The sequence below is a fragment of the Ambystoma mexicanum genome, chromosome 12 (genome assembly GCF_040938575.1).
Source record: "Ambystoma mexicanum isolate Mex_15411 chromosome 12, UKY_AmexF1_1, whole genome shotgun sequence".
Classification (NCBI taxonomy): Eukaryota; Metazoa; Chordata; class Amphibia; order Caudata; family Ambystomatidae; genus Ambystoma; species Ambystoma mexicanum.
In genome coordinates, this window is record NC_090936.1 from 293596566 (window position 1) to 293618513 (window position 21948).

General features: G+C 47.1%; 1 protein-coding gene across 7 annotated transcripts in view; it reads right to left on the reverse strand.

Moving 5' to 3' along the window:
- Positions 1-21948, reverse strand: part of C2CD5 (C2 calcium dependent domain containing 5) — a 2654621-nt gene that overhangs the window by 1063134 nt on the left and 1569539 nt on the right. For all 7 annotated transcript variants that reach the window (XM_069628452.1, XM_069628454.1, XM_069628457.1 and 4 more), the window contains one exon: positions 11589-11650. In XM_069628452.1, coding sequence (XP_069484553.1) covers positions 11589-11650 — 62 coding nt within the window. The remainder of the gene's footprint in view (positions 1-11588; positions 11651-21948) is intronic.

Sequence of the window (21948 nt, forward strand, 5' to 3'; positions counted from 1 at the left end):
AGTTGATACTACAACGCACTCCCCACAAGCTTAATTCAACTCTATAATCAAGTCCCAATGTCTTGGCCATGTCACCCTAGGTGCCACAGCCGTCCGCTACTTATGTCCTGCAGCTCCCATCTGGACATCCGGTTCTTGAGGTCGGCCCTGCATGTCCAGCCAGTCCATTGCCTCGGTCGGCGTCTCGAAAAAAAGGGATCTGTTCTTATAAAACACTTTCAACTTGGCTGGGTAGAGCAACATGTAGCGATGGCCTGCGTCCTTCAGCCTCCTTTTCACCGATCCGAAGTTCATCCGACTACGCTGTACAAGCAGCGTATAGTCCGGGTAGGCCGTGATTTTTGCGGAACCCTTTTCAATCGTTCCTCCCCTCTGGAAAAATTAGAGGATCTTCTCCCGATCCCGATAGTTCAGGACCTTTGCGATCAGCAGCCGCGGGGGGGGCTCCAGGGGGCGGGTCTCCTTGTCAAGGCCCTGTGCGCCCTTTCAACCGCAAACCCCTGGGTCAGCACCCCGCCTGTTATCTCCTGTAAAAGCATGGATTCCACGTATTCTGTGGGGTTTGACCCTTCCATACCTTCCGGCAGGCCCACTATATGGATGTTATTACATCTGGCGCGCCCTTCTGCTTGCTCAGCTCTGTCCTCCAGATTGCTCACCCGTTGCACGAGGGCATGAAGCTCCTTTCCATGTGCAGCGCACGCCTCTGTGTTCGGGGCCATCTCCTTCTCCAAGGCCCCAGTGCGCTCCGCAATCGTTTGCACGTCCTGTCTCAGCAGGTTCACCTCCTCCTGGACCGCTCGATCTTGAGGTCCAGGCCCTCCTGCAGCTCTTTCATTGCCTGGCCCAACTTAGTCTCCCAGGCCACCTTTAAGTCTGCGATCGCTGCCAGCACCTCCTGGATTGTGCCCAGTGTTTCCGCCACTGCCGTGGGGGTCTCCTTGCTCTTGCCCCCCTCCGCTTCTGGGGGCGACCTGGCGTAGGTCTCCATCGTGGACTTTCGGATCCTGGGTCTAACCACTTTAGAGGACATCCTGCTATGTTGGCTGGGCGAGGGCCTGCCATGCCTCCCTCCGCACAAAGGTCCGGACCACTCTCAGAAGGCCAAGCATGTACTTGTATGTACTTGTCTCTTCCCTCGCGCCCAAAGTGGGCCATCTCCTCCCATGTGCTCGTAACCTCTTGGTGTCGTGGCCCGGTCTCTGTCGTGTTCCTTCCGTGACCAGTGCTAGAGTGCGCTCACCTATTCGCCGCACTCCCTTTGTTCCCCCTCTTCCGCGATCACAAGGCCATCCGGCCCACAATGCCCAGGCCCAGAGGGGCCACTCTAAGTGCAGGGGATCAGCAATTGTCTCGCATCGGCCCCAAGCACGGGCTGCGCCGATGTTTCGTCTAACTCTATGGGATTTCTCCCATCATCCCGTGTATACAGAGATGATCTGCTGCGCTGTGGAAAACTGCAGCCACCACTGCCCGCTCGTTCGCGTCGGCCCCAGGATCCGCGGCCACCTAATTGGTGCGCTGCCACAATGAATCCTCCTGGGTTCCGCCGGCTTTCGATCCGATTACGCCGCGGGCCCAGCGTCGGTTATCAATGTGCTCGATGAGTCTCGGCAATGCACAGTCCGTAGGTTGCACCAGCTCCGGGTACGTGTGCCCACAGATGTGCGCCGCCTCAGTGAAGCAACAGCGCAATCCGGTCAAGTGCCGCGATCTGCTTCTAATTGCTGGTCTAGGAGTTCAATGCAGGGGCTTTAGAGGACCTACATCTCGTGACCCCTGTTGTCCTCTTTGTCTCTGCCGCCATCTTGTTCCACTCGCCAAACCGGGGCCCGCGGCCCGCAGACGAGTATAACTCAGTGTCCTCACCCTCCACTTGCATCAAAGTTTCAGCGAGTGTAGCCATCATCTTCACACGCATGGGCATTATTTTTCAGTGCCGGCCGGTTCCCGTGCACGCACTTCTCCTCCAGGATCATTGTAGGATCACCGGAGCTCCACAAGAGCACGTCCCTTTACATGGCCGTCCAAGCCACGCCCCCAGGTGTGGCAATAGTTAACATTGCCTAGTATGTTAGTGCGTAATGCAATGCAACATTTACAGTCCAGCAAGGAATGGATTTAGGCTGGTGGTCACAAATCTCTCTAAGTATGCATGTTGTAATTTTATGGCAGTCTATGTTATGGAGAGGTAAGGTAGAGTGGCGAGGGCTTTCTTGAGTAGAGTGATTGCTCTACACCCCACCCATGCCACACTTACAGTTTTGTTGGTGTCTGTTCACTGCTGGCTTCTTTTGCTTCCCCTGCTGACACCTGCAGACACATCTTGGAGCCGCCAGTGTAGGAGCCGCCCTTTGCCTTGGGGTCCTTAGCCGAAGGGGCTGCCGGGCAGAGGGCTGCCCTGTGGGGTTCAAATATGAACAAGGATGGACCAATCAGGGCTACGGGGAGGCAGGATTACAGGACCAGGAAACGGGGAAGGCATGGGAGGGAGGGAAGGAGGGAGGGAGCTGCATCCTCGCACTACGTTCTTTTAAAAGCACTGACAAATATTCTAGATGGCTGGCTGGGAGCATGGGGGTTAAATTGAACTCACCTCGCCTGGGGTATTGTGGATAATGGCGCTGGTGTCTCGGTGCACGCCGGTTGCTGGCCTGTGTCTGCATGGAGGTGGGAAGGCATTGATTGCAGGGCCACGGGGAGGCGGAATTACAGGACCAGGAAACTGGGAAGGCATGGGAGGGAGGGAGTGAGCTGCATCCTCGCACTACGTGCTTTTAAAAGCACTGACAAATATTCTAGATGGCTGGCTGGGGGTTAAATTGAACTCACCTCGCCTGGGGTATTGTGGATAATGCTTTTGGAGAAAAGAAATCTGGTAACTCAATTGACTGACCAACATGAAACGTTCAAATGTATTTTGGAGAGAAACTTTGGTGAGTCTTTGGACAACCTTGTTCTTATAAATGGTGACAAACTACTATGATACCGATAACGGCTGAACCTCACTTATTCTGCGAATATATGTGATAGCTACCAGCAAAAATACCTTGTAATGGAGGGCTTTCAAGGATGCTTTATGCATTGGTTCAAATGATGGAACCATAAGTTTGCTTAGTACAACATTAAGGTCCCAACCTGGTTGCAGGTTAGCTATAGGTGGGTGTAATCATTTCGTAATCATTTGACTACTTCTATGAAGGCCTTGTTGACTGGAATTCCATGCAATAGACTTTACGCTGTGATGTTGTGTAAGCAGAGAGGGCTGCAAAAAGCACCTTTAAGGAAATCAATACTAGACCTGAGTTCAATAAATGCAGGAGGTACAAACAAATGGATGATGGTGAACCATCAATGGGGTTGGGGTTACACGTATTAAAGTAGCAGTGTCTAGTGTTGGGTTTGCGGGCCACCTTTAAAATTTCCATACATCCAAGATGAGGTTTCCAAATTCTATGACCACAGGAGCTAAGCTGACAAGTTAGTTGCCCAAGGATATGGCTGCAAGACCTGTCCCTGACATTGTGTTAAAAGGTTTTGATTGGGCATCATCTTTACTGGTGGACACAAAGACATTCATAGAAGATGGAAATACCATGAATGATCTGCCCACATTGGTGCGATAAGTATCATTGTCATGCGTTCTTGATGCATCTTGTGGCCCACCCCCCCCCCTCTGCACCAGGGTTTTTGGGGGCGGGGGGTAAGCATAAGCAAATATCCTTGAGCAACTGATTTATAGTGCATTCCCATGGATCTACTCTGTACCTGGAGGCATAAACCTGGGCATTTTCTGTTTTCTGCGATTGCAAAAAGATCTATTGTTAGCAGACCCCATTGAGCAAAAATGTGTTTGGATACATTTGTGCTCAACTTTCACTTGTGTTCTTGCACCTGTGTTCTGCTTATACTGTCTGCTAGTCAGATGAGTTTCCCTGAAACATGTTGGGCTTGGAGGTGTATTGTCCTTTAAAGACACTACCTCCAGATATTTTGTGAGAGTTTGGACAACTTCAGGGAATGTGTTCCGCCCTCTTTGTTAATGTAAAACATGGCTATTGTACTGTCAGTTGCAACAAGGCCGTTTTTCTCATCACCTGATTTTGGAAAGCATGTATCGTCATCTTGATAGCTAGAAGTTCCAGTACAAGCAATGAGACTCCAACCTGTTAGAGATGTGTCTGTCATTATGGTTACATGTATTGGTGGGTTGACAAAAGGCTTCCCTTGTGTACACCATTTTACACCATTTTAATGCCAAGACCACTTTGTGCCAGATCTCCAGTAAATCATCCCATTTGCCCTCTGCTTGTGACCATTTTTCTGCTACCTATTGCTGTACATGTTGAGTCTGGCAAGAGCCACGATGAAGATGCCATTATTCCAAGCTGGTGCATGACTTTTCTGATAGTTATCTTACAAGAGGTTGTGTAAAAGGGGATTTGACCCAGAAGATGTTGTACACTTTCAATGAAAGTGTAGACAAATAGCAGCTGTGTATTTATTATAGCCCCTAGACATTTTTGAGACTAGCATGGGACGAGGCTGTACAGTAGATCACCTCTTGGTGTGGGCTTTCCCAGTATTAACCAATTATCTAGATGAACAAGTGACTTACCCCTGGTAATGTTATTTCGACTGGATGTTCCTCCCACATATTCCTCATCTTTAGATATCTACCCTTCCAGCGGCAGCTGGCTGCTTCTGAATCTTTTTTCAGCAGAGAGTGCTGTGCGTTGTCGAAGTCGACAATATCTCTTGAGGGCCTCAGTCTCAAGGTCGACGTCATTACAGTTATAAATAGCACATGCAGCGCCTGTTATTCAGTTCACATTTTTCGCCTTCAACACACAGGATTATCAGCATTAGCGTGTCAAAGACAATATCAGACGCTGAACGAACGCCAGGTGTAATGCACACACATTCTATTGAGGGGTAGGCTGGGAGGGGCAATGAGAATTAAGTGGGAGGAACATCAGTTGGAAAAACATTACCACGGGTAAGTAATTTGTTCTTCGAATGGATTGTGCCCTCCCACATATTCCTCATCTTTAGATAGACTCCCAAAGCAGTATATGGTATGGAGGAGGAAGTTCGAATTTATGAATCATAAAATCAATTCTCAAGTTTTATCATGGATAGAATGTAGAACCGCCTTTCCCAATCCCTTCCTCCTGGCCTGAAGCAGAGTCCAGGCAGCAGTGTTTTGCGAAGGTATGAATGGTAGACCAGTTGGCTGCTGCTTGCTGCACAAATGTCATTAATCGGCACCCTTCGCTGCAAAGCAGAAGACGTAGACATGCCCCTTTCCTCCTCCTTACTAGGATGTGGTGGTAAATAAAATGTCGCAGAACAATTTTTTGAGAGATGTGAAAGTCCAATACTATTTTCCGATGAAAAGTAGGTTTTACTCTCAATACAACTTTGTCCTTATAAAAAGTTACAAATGGTGCTTTACTTGATAAGGCTTGTAGTTTGCTCAGCCTGCGGGCGGATGTCAAAGCGATTATTAAAATGGTCTTAAATGTCAAACAGTCTGAACGGGCAAGAGTGAAGCGGCTCAAAGGGAGTGCATGTACGGAATTTCAGTACTAGATTTAAATCCCAAAATGGGACCAGAAATGGGACTGCAGGGAGCACATTTGTGAGTCGCATTACAAATTCAATAATCAGAGGCATCTTGACATATGAGGCTTCTTCCTTGATGGTTCCAATCTGGGGCCGCAGATTAGCTAGATGCAATAAAAAAAGACAACACCATAGGTGTATCGCCCTGAAAAGGATTCACATTCTTCTCCCTGCACCAGCTGAAGAACTTGTTCCAATGGCAGAGATACAGGGATTTCGTCGATGGTCTTCTGGCCGAAAGCAAAATCTCCATTACGTCTTCTGGGAGGTCCCAATCCTTGAATCTCAACCTCTCAGAAACCAAGCGTGAAGGTTGAGTGTCTTGACCTCTGGATGGAAAACCCAACCCTCTTCTCGTGAGAAGGTCCTCTCTTAGTGGAAGACGCATTGGATGGCTGATGGACATGTCCAGAAGGTCCGGGTAGTCCTCCTTGCCCAATCTGGAGCAATTAGGATCATGGATTTCCCAAACTTTATCAACCTCCAGATCACTTGAGGAATGACAGGGACTGGAGGAAATGCATAAAGGAGTGGAAATTCCCAGTCCATGACAAACGAGTACCCTAGAGCTCCTCTTGTGGGAAATTCCCTGGAGCAGAACAGCTTGCATTTCCGGTTGATGCTGGTCGTGAACAGATCTACTTGAGGGGATGCCCAAAGGGTGAAGATCACTTGAAGGACTTCCTGGGCTAGTTGCGATTCATGAAAGACTGTGCTCTGCCTGCTCAGAGTGTCTGTCGCCGTGTTCTCTCCGGCTAGGTGAACGGCCAAAAGAGAGATTAATTCTAGAATTTCCCAGAACCTGTGCAGCATTGCCTCTCTGCACAGTGGTAGTGACCTAGACCTCCTCTCTTGTTGAGGTAGTACATGGCCACTGTGTTGTCCTTCATTATCAGGACATTCTTTCCCCATACAGAGGGCAGAAAAGCGTTCAGCGCTAATCTGATTGTCCTTCGTTCCAAAAGGTTAATGTGTAGTTTGGACTCCGATGGAGACCAACGACTGCTGACTGTCAGATCATTGGCTCCCCACCCCGTGAGTGAGGCATCGGTAACTACTGTTTTCTGTGGCCATGGTTGCCAAAAAGGTTCTCCTTTCGGAATGTTGTCCACACAGACCAACCACAGTAGATCCTGTGTGACCCTGCTCAGAACCTGAAGCAGATCTGACATCTTGCCCAAGAACTGAGATCACTAGGTTCTGAGGGCCCATTGGAGGGACCTCATTCTCAGGCGAGCCTCTGGCACCAGGAAAATGCAGGATGCCACGAGGCCGAGCAACCTCAAAAAGTCGAGGGCCGGAAGACGCTGGGCACTCTGGAATTTGGAAACCATCTACAGAACGTGTTGAGCCCTCACCTCGGCTGTCAAGGCTTTTCCAGAAGACGCACCCAGGACCGCTCCGATGAACTGGAACCTTTGAGATGTCATCAAATGGCACTTCTTTGAATTGAGGGAGAAGCCCAGTCTGTTGAGGGGCAGGTTATGCTGAGATGTTCCAGGACCTGTTTGGGAGAACAGGGCCTGATCACCCAATCGTCCAGGTAGGGGTAGACGTGAATCCCCCCACTCCTGAGACTCACTGTCATCACTGCCATCAACTTGGTGAAAACCCTGGAGGTCTGAATGGCAAAACTCGAAATTGATAATGAGAACCGACAAGCGTGAACCTAAGGTACTTTCTGTGCTTCTGATGGATAGGCACATGAAAGTAAGCATCCTGAAGGTCCAATGACACCATCCAATCCTGAAGTTGGAAGGCCTTTTGGTAGCCGCCATGGAAATACAGTCCCACAAGGTAAAAGAGAACTTTGCAAGTATGCAGGTGGCACTGACTGATTTTAACGCCATACTGCTAGCTGAGAACACCTTTTTTGCCATTGCGTCGAAACACTTATCGTCTATATCTGGCAGTATTGTGGGGTATCATGCTTGCTTCGATGTGGCAGTTGCGGCCTGGACCATCAAGCTTTCTGGTGTCGGCTGTCTGGATAGGTCCTTAGGATCACTACTGGAAGGCCTGTATTTTTTGTTAAGATTTTTGTTGACAGCCGGCCTTCTTTCCGGCGCCTCCCAATTTGCCGTAACCCTCTTTTGCAGGGCAATATGAAATGGCAACACAGGGTAGTTTTGTGGTTCCTTATCCAAAAGGTCAGTCAGATCTTCTTGCTCAAACGAAGGGGCTGGCCTTCCCGTTCCCAAAAATTCAATTACCTTAGGCATTAATTGTCTATATGAAGCATCCGCATGTTCTGCTGGATCTGGCTTCCCAAACTCCAACTGTGGCGAGGTGTCAATGACACTTGCTGTCTGTAGGTCTTCATAGAGGTCCCTCATTCTAGATTCTTCCGAAATAAGGGGGCATCAGGAACATTAGGGGTTCCATATTCGAGCCCAAAGGATGGTGTATCTTGGACGGATGGTTCATGGTCTTCAAAAATAAAAGATAAGGACTTAAAGAAATCCTTTTCAGGGAGTGGTTTGAAGGTTTTTTAGATTTTCCTCGACGTTATTGAGGGTTTCGACACTGTCGGCGTCAAGGGCTTTGACGTTTTTGGCATCACAGGCTTCTAAGCTATCAGCGTCAATGGAGTCCTCGATGGACTCAACCCATGACTCGACAGATTCTTTGGCGGACGAGGACTGGACCTGTCATCGACTCAAGACCACAGAAGCTCGCTGTCTCCAGAGCTCTGGTTCTCTCTAGGCTGGACTATTGCAACAGTCTCTTTCTAAATCTGCCTGCCTCTACTCTCCGCCCTCTGCAACTCACCCAGAACAGGACTGCAAGACTTGTCCTTGGCCTCAAGCCCTGGGATCGCATCTCTCCAGGACTGAAATCTCTGCACTGGCTCCCAGTGGTTGCGAAGATTAAGTTCAAAACCCTCTGCATTGTCCACGAGGCCTTCTGGGGCCGGGGGCCCCAATACCTTCAACTCTCTCTTCCCAAATATCTTCCTTCTCCAACTCTTCGCTCATCTGCCTCCAACTCCCTCAGGGTCAGTCGCTTCTCCAAGCATCGAGTTGGTGGTAGATCTCTTTCTTCGGCTGGACCTCTCTCTGGAACAGCCTCCCTGAAACTTGAGGAGAACCATCTCCGGTTCCGGAAGCACCTCAAAACCTTTCCCTTTGCTTCAGCTTTCTCTCCTTCTCTCCCCTGCTGACCTCCTGGCTGAATCTTGAACTGCACTGGCTACCTGGCCACCCTCTGATCTCGGGCCCAGGTCCCTCCCCCACCAGTCACAATCACCTGCACTGCCTGCCTGGCAACCTCGCACTTGGAGACTGTTTCTGTATCCCTACAGTCCCAATACCAGCACTTGACACCTGATCCCACACTTACCTTTGCACTTGCCATTTGCTGGGTGATACCTTACTTATTGTATGTATATTCTTTCCATGTAATGCACTGTCCCCCCGCCCCGCACTTTCCACCTTCCCCCTTCCCATGCACTTGCGCGATCTGAATGATACCTGGCCTAGTAGGATTGTTGTCTGTCCTCCCTGTGTTCCCCCTCCCTTGCCGCGTCTTGAAACACTTGTGTATAGGCACGTTATAAATGGCATATCATATCATATATCCCGGGCTTGAGGGAGCGCAGGATTTCGCCCTGGATTTTTCCTTGTCGGCTTTAGAAGGCGCGATAGGGACATGGCTTTTTGTCTTTTCCCTTAAGGAGGCCAGGCTGCCTTTTCGCAGATTTTAAGCATCTAATTCGGCTGGGGTCGCCAACTTACTTGAGCAGACCATCTTACGTTCCGGTGAGGAGTCAGAGGATGAGGAAGGAGATCTTTGGTGCCTTTTCTTCATCTTTCTAGATGAAGATGAGGAGTGGTGTGAATCGTTTCAGGAGCAAGAGCGTTTCTTTGACCTCTTCCTCTAGGGAGAGTGACCTCTCGACTCATCCGATGAGAAGGAATACAACCTTGAATTGAGGAGAGGACTGAGACGCCCCACAGTGGGGAAGAGAAAGAAAGAACCCCATAGTGTGGCATTAGAAGGAGCAGAGCCCCAGAGTGGGGAGGAGGAGAATAAAAGAAACCCAGGGTGAAGAAACCCGAAAGAGGACACTCTCGTGGCATGAAAGACTCAGACTTGTAAGTAAGAAAGAGACCTCGCGGGAGCCTGGGAGGATACTCCAGCATTTCAAGAACTGCATGAACTGGTACTGTTAACAAAGGGAAGGACCCATGATAAAGAGTGAAAGGGCTGGGAATCAGAAGCTGTGAGCCATTGCTTGGTAGATTCCCTATATATGATATGGTTGTTTTGTGGTTTTTCAGTTTTAGAAGATAGGGAAAGGAACTAGGTTAGAGGAGGATTCTCTGACTTTATATTGTTTATTCTTTCTGACCTCATGACAAGCACCCTTTATATTTCATTCTGTTCAGAGTAGGGCTTACAGTACCAGGGTAGGGAAATATTAGGTTTTCCTTTTGGTTAAACAGAATAAACAACAGTTGGAAACCATGCCTCCTTATCCACCTCCTGATTTTGACCTACCCCAGTTTGGCACTAATTATATTTTGGTACCAGCGCTTCCCCCAACTAAGACTGACACCTAGCAGCTCTGCTATGCTACCCATTAAACTTGGTCACACTTGGTAGATACCCGGTGACTTTACTAAGGATAAGGTTCACCACACCTGAGTGGTAGCATTCAAGGAGTACTCATATGAAGCCCATCAAATCCCCAAGCAAGAAACATGGCTCAGAGAGGGTGCACTGTTAGCGGGTTGCTCAGGTAACAGAACCTGAGGTATTGGTGCTATACCAAAATCAGCAGACGTAGGAAAAGAGTTTCTCGCAGCCACCCTTTTCCAGTAGAGACAATCCCTGTGCTTGGAATTCCCCCATAGCTGCTGAAACATTGTGCTTGCATACAAAATGATACCTGGCAAACACCCTTAGCTGTCGAACTTAGACGGCCACAGGTTTCCTCCTGAATAGTGCTTCTATGTTAGTGTCATACTAAAAAGGCAGATAGACGACATCTTGAGCGCCCCATCAATGTCTGACATTTTCATATCAAGGTGGACACACTTAACCTCTGGTCAGCCTCGACTAACATTGTGTGCCTCCAAAAACTCTTCAGAAGGATAGAGAATGCAGGAGGCATGAAAATATATACAAAATATTTAAATAAGAAATGAATGTTAAGAAACCATTTGTGTCATGATGCAAAGCAGTGGCAAGAGGATCAGAAAAATGAATTGAGGATGCTAAGTATTGTTGGACCACTCAGATGTGTTGCCTGAAAATGTAGTGTATTGTCTGCCCTACTTGTCCTGTGGATCATAAACTAAAGAGTTCAGACTAAAGCCTTATTTACAGAGCATGTACATGGTATCGAAGACCACTACATCATAACCTGCTAGTCGTACATTTTGTGTGCAATTAGCTTCAAGACAAATTGTGTTTGTTATATAAAACTTACATGGCTGCTTTTATTAGAGAAGGAACCGTTTTCAAATATCTTTCTTGCGAGCAGTGACACGGTTTACGTGAATTAGGGAGAATAACTGAAGTGAGTGCTTCAATTTCCATTTTTTATAGAGAAACATTCTTTACTTGTAACATGATTTAAATACTCAAGGTACTGATCCATTTTATTGGAATAAAAAACATTTCAAAGTCCTGTAGACAACAATATCTAATTTGAAGGAATATATGCCACATTAACATTATATATTTTGATTAACCCAGTGAAAGGAGTCTACTTTGAGATGGGTTAAACATGGCTACAAAGAAAACATATAAGAAATGCATAACTAAAAGTGTATTTTGGCCATCGATTTCACCTTGAGCCTTCGTTAACACAAACAAATCTAGTTCAGCAACCTGGGTCAGGATGTCACCATCTGACGTTACAGGAATGAACACGCACATGCACACGCACACACACACACACACACACACACACACACAAACCCCTACTCCCACCCCCACCAGAAGGTTACCTGTATTTCAGATGTCCAGTTATTAATCCCAGGCATTATTTCTGTATTGCAGCTGTAGAATCCTAATAAAAACACAAATGTGATAAGGGTTGTGTTAAGTTTTCATTGGTGCACAATTTATGGCAGACTTTCAGTATGTCTTTAAATCTAAGCAGTACTTGTATTAATTGGGCACAATGCAATAGCCAAGTGGCATCCTAGATGGTTAGCAGAGTATAAAAAGATGACTGCACATTTCTGTGTTGTATGGTATGGCTGAGCAATGACACACCTGACCAGGTGATACGTGTTTCAGCCATCAACTTTATTCTTTGTTTTAGTGATGTGGTTCTACGGAACGCGTAAATGATCTTGCATGTGTAGAAACAATAAGAGAATGACTGTAGTAAAAGTGTATGAGGATGAAACAACAAAGTGGGGCTGCTCAAGATGTTCAACAGCTTTGGAGATGGATGTCCAACAGAAAAGTTGCAAAATCCTATTCTTATAAGCCCTTGTCCCCTTTTGGGACACCCTACGCTACAAAAGAAAGTTCAGACCATGTGGCCAACAGAAAGACTTCAAACCTACATTTTTTTAACAAGTCTTGGGTTTCCAGGATTCACTACACTTTAGACACAAAACATCCAAGGATTGGCCAAAAAAAAAAAGTTCTATAGGTCTGAACTACAAATGTCCATGCCTAACCTATCAAAAGCAGAAAAAACAATTCCTTCTGGTAAGGCTCTTCCAGAGTAAACCGAATGTCTGCATTTTCTTTAATCTTCTTGATCTCACTAGATCACTAAAGACCTCTGCAAGGTATCACGTTCTGTGGATCCTTGCCTGAGCCTCCCTCATAAAGGCTCCACATCAGCCTGTCAAGTGTTTGCCAGACCATTGGTTTCGCACCTTCCACTTTCCCAGTCATTGGCTCGAATGGGTATTCTGACCCCCCTCATTGAGGGACTGTCACATTCAGACATAAGTTTGCTCTGGATATTCTGGACAACCTCCTTCCATGGATTAGCCAGGCGCACTCTCCATAATCTTAAGGGCCCTTGGCGCTGTACCGTATCTATGTCCACCTGTCTTTCAGCCTCTGGTCCCCTGTCCTGTAGGAATTCTGATGTAATTCTTAGGAGATCAGCTGCTGCAGGTTGGCCAAGGTGAGCATTACATCCATCCAGTTAGCAAGGTCCCTGTGTATTCAGTGACAAAAATAGTGAGTAACTTGCCTAATCCTTAATTAGATTTCCCACCCGACAACTATAGCCAAAGGTCAGAACATCACTACCCTCTTTACAGTGCTCTTTGGCCAGCAGCGGCATCTGACTGGGTCTGGATCACTAGCAGCCTCTTTCTTGATACACAAGCTTCCTGTTTGCGTTCCCTAAGGATGTGGCGAAAGGCTAGGAAACCGGTTTGTCTGATTCTGGGGGATGAACTACGGTGGGGGTGATACAGGAAAGATATATTTGGATGTAACTTAGCTTTTTACAAGAGACAACATCTAGTTATCCGAGGTAGGGGGTGTAAAGAGACACTTGCTCCTATTACTCTGGTGTCATGTTAAGTAGGAACCTGTGGCATGTGTGGGTGCAATAATAACCTAGGTGGGGGAACAAGACTGCAGGATCCCATTCCTTCCACCTTCTGAGAGGCAAATCGGGTAACGGCTGGACCGTCCCAGTTCCGAGTGGCTCGCCCTCTACACAAAATACGATGGGGAGTTCTTGTAACTCACCACAGTTGGTAATAAAATAGTACAATTATTTATTCCCAGCAAAAATGACAACATGGCTTAACATGCTAACACTTTTCATTCCCCCAAGCGGAGCAGTTTTCTTCATTTGATATCAATGTCTCAGTAACGGTTCTACATGATTACTGCGCCACGCAAAATGGTGACTTGGAAATTCCTAATTTGAAAACGGCGGCACACAGTAATCACATCAATCCCCCTTGCCCGCATTCCCCCACCGCTAAATGTGCACACGATACGCTTACATTCTTCCCATCCCCGTGGCCTTGTCCCTGCAACATCACTTCCCTCGCCCAATTGTGGGTTGGAACTTCCACCACAGGGCCACTTCTGCCCCCCCTATTTTTCCTTTATTCCCCCCACTTTCCATGTTATGAAAGCGGGGGTCACCCCCGCAACCTCTAAACCCCTAATGCTTAACAAGTGGAGCAGGAGACACCCCCTGCTCACTTTGTTCAGCATTATGGTATTCGGAAATGTTTATCCAACCCGAATGCGCAATAAACACGCCTTCAGCATTTCTTTTCCTGTTATTTTCAGGGAATACCCTCAATAACGCCATCTTAGTATACAAAAAAATTATTGTATCATAATCATGATCAGAAAAACAAGTTACTTACCCCTGGTAACATTCTTTCGACTGGATGTTCCTCCCACGTATTCCTCATCTTTGATATACGTATAGTCAGCTTTGCTGCTTCGGAAAAACAAATTCCTGCCAGAGGGAGCTGTGCTTGATGTTGTTGCATCGATGTCCCTCGATGGTCGCCATAGAGCGTCCACGTCATCAGCAGTATAAATAGCTCTAGCCGCGCCTGTTGGCTTCAGTTCTGTTTTTTCGTTCCCATCAATCGAGGGATTGAATAGGCGTACCCCAAGACCGAAAGCTCTCAGAAAACGCAGAGTGTAAATCACGTAAATTGTACAGCAGGGTAGGCTGGGAGGGGCAATGAGAAATACCTGGGAGGAACATCCAGTGGAAAGAACGTTACCAGGGGTAAGTAACTTGTTCTTCGAATGGATTGTGTCCTCCCACGTATTCCTTCATTTTAATAGGTTCCCAAAGCAGTGACAATTTGGAGGAGGGAGTACCAATTTAAATTAGTCATGGACTGTATGAAGAACAGCCTTTGCAAAAAGACCTCCTTGAGACGACGTTAAGTCCAAACAGTAATGTTTTACAAATGTATGCATAGACGACCAGGTGGCCGCTGCACAGATATCATTTACCGCGACCCGCCTTTGCAAAGCCGCAGAAGTTGCTATGCCCCTAGTGGAATGAGCTCTTAGCCCCTCTGGAGGTTCTTTACCTGCCAGTCTATGACATTCTCCAATTGCTAAAATTATCAATCTGGATATAGTCTGTTTGGTTACTGCCAGGTCCAATTTGTGGCCAGTATACCCAATAAAGAGTTGGTCATGTTGTTGAAATTTGGCAAGTCTTGATATATAAAAGTTTAGAGCCCTTTTTGGGTCTAGCCTGTGAAGTCTTTCCTCCGCCTTACCTGCATGAGGGGGGAGGATAAAAAGTTGGCAGAGTAAACATTTGAGACAAATAGAAATCAGAGACTACCTTAGGCAGGAATTATGGTTTGACTTTATCCCCATGAAAGACAGTATAAGGAGTTCTACAAGAGAGCCTGTAACTCTCTCACCCTGCGGGCTGATGTTAGAGGCACTAGTAGAACGGTTTTTAATGTAAGGAGCCTTAAAGGGCATGAATGTAATGGCTCAAAGGGAATGCATTTTAGAAATTTCAAAACCCCATTTAAATCGTAAACAGGGACATAAAATGGGACTGGAGGGTACACGTTAGTGAGACCCTTTAGAAATTGCACAATTAATGGTATCTTGAAATAAGAGACCTCTCCAGAGTAGAGCTTAAAAATGGAAAGCACAGCCAGGTATCCATTTGACGTTCCAATCTGGAGCCCCAGATTGGCCAAATCCAACAGGAAATAAATCACTTTAGGTGTGTTACATAGGAATGGATCCACATTCTTATCCTTGCACCAATTACTGAATTTATTCCAGCGACATCGTTACAAGGATTTAGTTGCTGGCCGAAAGCAAAATCTCCATTGCATCTTCCGGGAGCTCCCAATCCTTATATCTCAGAAACCAAGCGTGAAGGCTGAGTGTCTTGACCTCTGGATAGAGAACCCGACCTTCCTATTGCGAGAGAAGAGCCTCTCTTTGTGGAAGACGTATTGGAGGGCAGATGGACATGTCCAGAAGGTCCGGGTACCACGTCCTCCTGGCCCAATCCGGAGCAATTAGGATCATGGTTTTCCTGAACTTTCTCAACCTCCTGATTACGTGAGGAATCACGGGGACTGGAGGAAATGTGTATAGGAGTGGAAATTCCCAGTCCACTACGAACGTGTCTCCTAGAGCTCCTCTTGGAGGAAATTCCCTTGAGCAATACTGATTGCACTTCCGATTGATCTCAATCATGAACAGATCCACTTGAGGGGTTCCCCAAAGGGTGAAGATCTCTTGAAGGACTTCCTGAGCTAGTTCCCACTCGTGGGAGACTATGCTCTGCCTGCCAGAGCGTCCGCTGCCGTGTTCTGCTCTCCGGCTAGATGAACTGCAGACAGAGAGATTCCTTTTTGTACTGCCCAGAACCAGAGCTGCATTGCCTCTCTACACAGTGGTAGTGACCCTACGTCTCCTCTCTTGTTGAGGTAGTACATGGCCACAGTGTTGTCTATCATTATCAGGACATTCTTTCCCCGTACAGAGGGCAGAAAGGCCTTCAGCGCTAGTATGATTGCCCTCAGCTCCAAAAGGTTGATGTGTAGTTTAGACTCCGCTGGAGACAAACGACTGCTGATTGTCAGTTCGTTGGTGTGGGCTCCCACCCTGTGAGTGAGGTGTCCGTTACTACTGTTATCTCCGGCCATGGTTGCCAAAAAGATAATTCCTTGAGAATGTTATCCTCGCAAGCCCACCAAGTTAGGTCTTCAGCAACTCTGCAGAAGATCCGACATATTCCCTGAAAATTGGTACCACTGAGTCCCGAGAGGCCATTGAAGGGATCTCATTCTCAATCGGGCCTCTGGCACCAGGAAAATGCAGGATGCCATTAGTCTGAGCAACCTCAAAAAATCAAAGGCCGGAAGATGTTGGGCATTCTGGAATCTTGTTACCATATGCTGAATGTGTTGAGCTCTCACCTCGGGAGGCGGGACTTTTCCCGAGGAAGTATCCAAGACCGCTCTGATGAACTGGAGTCTTGGAAATGGTATCATATGGGACTTCTTGTAATTGAGGGAGAAGCCCAGACTGTGTAGGAAGTGGCAGGTGATACTGAGATGTTCCTGGGCTTGCTCGGGTGAACCAGCCCCGATCAACCAGTAGTCCAGTGGTGAATCCCCCCCTCTTCTGAGACTTGCTGTCACTACCACCATCAGCTTGGTGAAAACCCTCGGGCAGAGGTCAGCCCGAATGGCAGAACTCGAAACTGATGAGAACCGTCAACCGCAAACCTCAGGTACTTCCTATGATTGAGATTGATTGGCACATGAAATTAAGCATCCTAAAGGTCCAATGATAGCAACCAGTCTTGGAGTTGGAGAGCCTGAAGGATCTGAGAATGGGTTACCATCTTGAACTTGTCCTTTCTGAGGAATTTGTTCAAATTTCTTAAGTCCAAGATGGGTCTCACTCCTCCGTCCTTCTTTGGGGAGAGAAAGAAGGGGGAATACCAACCCTTGTTCCTCTCCGCTACAGGTACATGTTCTATTGCACCTTTCTCTAGCAGAGAAAGGATTTCCTGCACAAGAAGTGGATCTGCACTTTTGGTCGAGTTGTTTCCCGCTTGATGATCCTGATGCCTTTTCTGAAAGGGAAGGCAGTAACCTTGGGCTACTGTTTCCAGTGCCCAAGCATCTGAAGTAATGCCCCGCCATTCGTTCAGATGCTGAGAGATTCTGCCTCCCGCTGGGGTCTTGTGGGTCAAGGCTTCAGAGTAACTTAGAGGTGGCTGCAGCAGCGGATGAGGGTACAGTTGCTGCTGCTGGGGCTGTTCTAGTACCCCACCCTCGTCCACCATGAGGGAATCTTTTTTGTCCCCTTTGTCCAGCCTGTCCTCTCCCCTTCCAAATGAGGAATAGAAAGAAAAAGGACGACCCCTCCAGGAAGATGAGCCTGAATAGGGTTGTTGTTGAGGCTGATTTATGGAGGTGGTAAGTGATTTAGCCACCACCTTGGAAGTATGCAGATGCTCCAGACTCTCATCCGCCTTGCTCCCGAACAACCTCAAGCCGTAAAAGAGCATATTGAGTAGTCTACCCTGCACATCCAGTGCAAAGCCTGGCTTTCTCAACCACGCAAACGTGTGTAGTACAGTTCTAGAAGCCATGGACCTGCTGATACTGTCAAGACCCTCCCCCATTGCCTCCTTTCCATCTTTCACTAAAGCCAGGTACCCGCCTCTTTCCTCTCCTTCTGGAATGTGTTGAGCCGCCATGCTAACACAGTCCCACAGGGTGTGAGTAAACCTCGAAAGGGCACAGGTAACATTGGCCGATTTCAAGGCCACACTGCCCGAAGAGTTAATCTTTCGAGCCCAGGCATCAACCATCTTGTCGTCCCTATCCGGGTTTTACGCTCACCTGATATCCACGGGGACGCGACACGATGCTGGATGGAGGCTGTGCGCCGTCCTGGACCCCTTTCTGCTTGGTTGTATGTTGGCTGGTGGACAGGTCCTATGACAGGAGAATGGGGTTTTAGATACTGAGCCTGTGATGGGTGTTCCCACCTCCCACTGACCAAGTCCCTTCCCTTAGTGTTATGCCTCACCTTATTTTCTTGTGCGTGAAGCTCTCCGTCCTGCGTCTCAGTGCAGGGGCGTGTGGTAGTTGAGGGTGTTCTGAGGTCCTAGTTACTTCACTGGTCCTGTGCCCTTGTGTCGGGTCCAGTCCGGCTGTGACACCTACCCGTTTAATGTGCTCAGGTGAGTGTTTTTAGTCTTTGTTCCTTCTCCTGTCTTCCTTTCGTTCCCTGTGCTTTTCGGTGTTCTTTTTCCCTTCTTTGCTCTTAATGTCTCTGTCTTCACAGAGATTGTTGCTGTCACAGAGCCGCAGCGCCAGATGGTTAAGGCTGAGGTATGTAGTTTAGCGCGAAGCGCGGCCCTGCACAACGTGAGCCAGTTTGCTAACCTCTATTTCTTTCTCTCTTTCATGCAGGAGACAGTGCACTGATGATCCGGAAAGCAGTTTGTTCGGTGACCGGGTATGCAGGTATGTGGTTAATGGTGTTTTGTGTGTTTTTTCAGCCACCGTTACAGATTAGCGCAGTGCAATGTTACAACCCGCTGTTAATGTTGTCCTTTACTTTGCAGGTTGCAGAGCACTTCGGAGATGTTGAAGCCACCGAGCGCGGAGGGATGAAGAAGCTGTTACTCGCAGGTAATTGTTCCTCGCTAATGCTGTCCTTGTTCTGCAGGCCACGGAGTGCTCTGGAGATGGGTGAGCCACTGAGCGCGGACTGATGCGCGGATGGAGGTTGGAGCTGCTACTCACAGTAAGTTTTTCTTGATAATGCTGTTCTTGTTCTTGCAGGATGCAGGTGGAATCCAGGGGTGATGCTGCAGATTCAAGCTGCCGGAGAAGCAGCTGGGCTGGGGCTGGACACAGTGAGCGTTACGCTGCAGGAGTGCAGAATAACGCGAAGCGTGATTCCCAGTTCGGGCATGGCTTATATAGCCAGCCACACCTGAAGATTTCACCATACCCAAAACACTAGCCTGCATGCTTAGTTCATGGAACTGAGCTGCAGGAAGGGCCTCCATGTTGGATTAAGGCCCAAAGTGGGCTTGCCTTATTCTTGATAATGAGCCTGGCGTCAAAGGCGCCAGGACTGTCTCCAGGTCTGCTGTTGATGAGTTCTTAAGCCCTTTGGAGTCACTGTGGGGGGCTGTAAACTCACCTCTGTCAGGGGGCTGTTGCAACTGAGGGGGTCAGGGATAGGGGTCATGACACCGGGGGAATAGATGGGTAAGCAGACTGCCTGCTCGATGTAACTGCCTGAACTACTAAGCTTTTAGGTGTAGGGTGCTTAGTTTAAAAGTCTGGATGATTCCTAGTAATTGCATCGGAAAAAAAAGCATTGAAATGCCACACCATGGGGAAAAAAAGCATTGTTTAGCAAAGCATCGACAGGCTAGCTTTTACATGTAAAAGTGCATTTCCATCGAAACCAGTCCAACAAAATTATAAATGGACTGGTTTCAATGGAAAAGCACTTTTATATGTAAAAGATAGAATTTCAATGCATTTTTTTGTAACGTTAACATGTTACATGGAGCTGTTCAGTGCTGAAATTTCGGCACTGGCCAGCTCCTTGTAACGTTTAATTTTTTTTGTATATTGGGGGGTTCTCCCTCCCACCCCCTTAACCCTAATCTAACCCTAATCTAACCCTTAATCTAACCCTAGGCCCAAACCCTGACCCTAATCTAACCCTTAATCTAACCCTAGCCCCAACCCTAACCTAATCCTTAATCTAACCATAACCCGAATCTAACCCTTAATCTAACCCTAGCCCCAACCCTAATCTAACCCTTAATCTAACCCTAGCCCCAACCCTAACCTAACCCCTAATCTAACCCTAGCCCAAACCCTAACCCCTAACCCCCACCCCTCATCCTCACCCCTAACCCTAGTTTCAAATATACCATTGAATTATAGTCAATCGAAAGGCATTTCGATGGAAATGCTTTTCGATGCTTATAATTCAATGGTATAGCATTCAATGGAATTGTTTTCGATGGATTGACTAGATACCGTCTGGATCAGTGCTAGAAGGCCTATATTTTCTGGCAAGATTCCTGTTTAGAGCAGGTCCAGATTCTGGCGTTTCTCAGTTAGACATAACCTTCCTTTGAAGGGCTGCATGAAATGGTAAAACTGGGTCCTTTTGAGAACCCTGACTCAGGATATCAGTCATGGTGTCTCGTTCATAGGTAGGGGAATTCCTGCTCCATGAATTCAATGACTCTATTCATGATATTCCTGTATGCCGAATCCGCATGCTCAGGTCTGCCAAATTCTAGCTCTGGCAAAGTGTCTTTGCCACTAGCTGATTGTAGGCAATCACACAGATCAGTTATTTTAGATTCCTGGTCAATAAGCTCCTCAGGAGCATTTTCCGTTCCATAAAGTCTTTCTTTGGCATGGGTTTAGAAGCCTTTTCTGTATTAGGCAGAGTTTTCGGGAAAAGGTCGAAGTGACCTTCGAAGGCATCGACAATGGCGTTGATGACGCTAAAGGAATCAATGTTTTTTTTTACAATGGCGTCTATGACGTCGAAGACGTTGACACTGGCTTCGACAATGGTGGCGACGAAGGTTTCAACACTAACGCGGTCTTGCCCGGCGTTGCCTTCGATTTATGCACCAATAGGCTTTACTCGTCGTTTTCCTCTTTTTTGGAGGTATCGGAGAAAGACTACGTTCTCTAGACGATACCCTCGACGATTTTACACTTGGCTCTCCCTTGGTAGTCTTTAACATTGAAAGGGAGTACCTGTAAGGGTTCCCCTCATTCTAAGTTTGATCCTAATTATGCTTACACCAGAATGAATGCACCACTCTAGGGAATTAAGGCCAAGAGTCTATCTTGCAAAATATAGATATGTACAGAAGTGAGGAAGGGCAAAGGACTCTGCTCCAGAGCGGTATATTCTGTACCTCAGCCGCTCCCAGGTCCTGCAGACCGATGCCAAGCAGGGGGCTTATATACTGTTCAGCTTGGTTACTGGATCCTGGTATAGCTCATCCAAAAATGTCCTTCTTCCTTAAAAGGGATGCTGCAGTCTTCCTTCTGGCTCCATTTGGAACAGCCTACTTAACATAATGCTACTCTATATAAAAATACATTATCGCTTCATTTTTCATCATTTTGTTATATTATGAACACTTGTACATAAACACACCTTCCCGCCATAATCTCCACACATCACCCATATTCTCATATTTTTGACTGATCCAGTAATTCCCTTTAAAACCTTGTTTCAACATAATTCTGCATTGTGTGCTTGAGCCCCAGACTGTTTTTTTATGTACAGCAAACAGCTGCTAATTTACGTGCTGGCCAGCGCTAGCAGAGCGCCACAGTGGTGCCTGTAGTCTATTTTTGAGCACAAGCTGCATTCTTTCTGGGAAGGGAGGGGAGTATTTTTGAGTCATGTGCTAAGAACTGCATAAGCTTTAACATTTACAAATTCATTCAGCTAATACACCTTATATTTATATAACTGTCTTCTATTAATGCGCCCTCCCCCTGGTCTTTTGTAGTGCCTAGAAATAGTAACAGAAGTCTTGCCAAAAAACAATTAACAGAAGTCTTGCCTAATTCTAAAGCACTTGAAATGAAGAAAGGCGCTAGCTCCTTTCCAACATTCCCCCTTTCATTATTTCTACAGTAACAAACTCATCCCCACCCGACATGCCTACAATCCCAGAAATATTAGTCTGAGTTTTGCTGGTTATTGTATGGTAAGGTGTTTTAGATCCTCCAATTGATTCCATCATCTTTGCACTATTGGGGACTATATGAACACATCGGATAACCAGTTGGAACGTGCAGAAGAGGACCAAGAAGA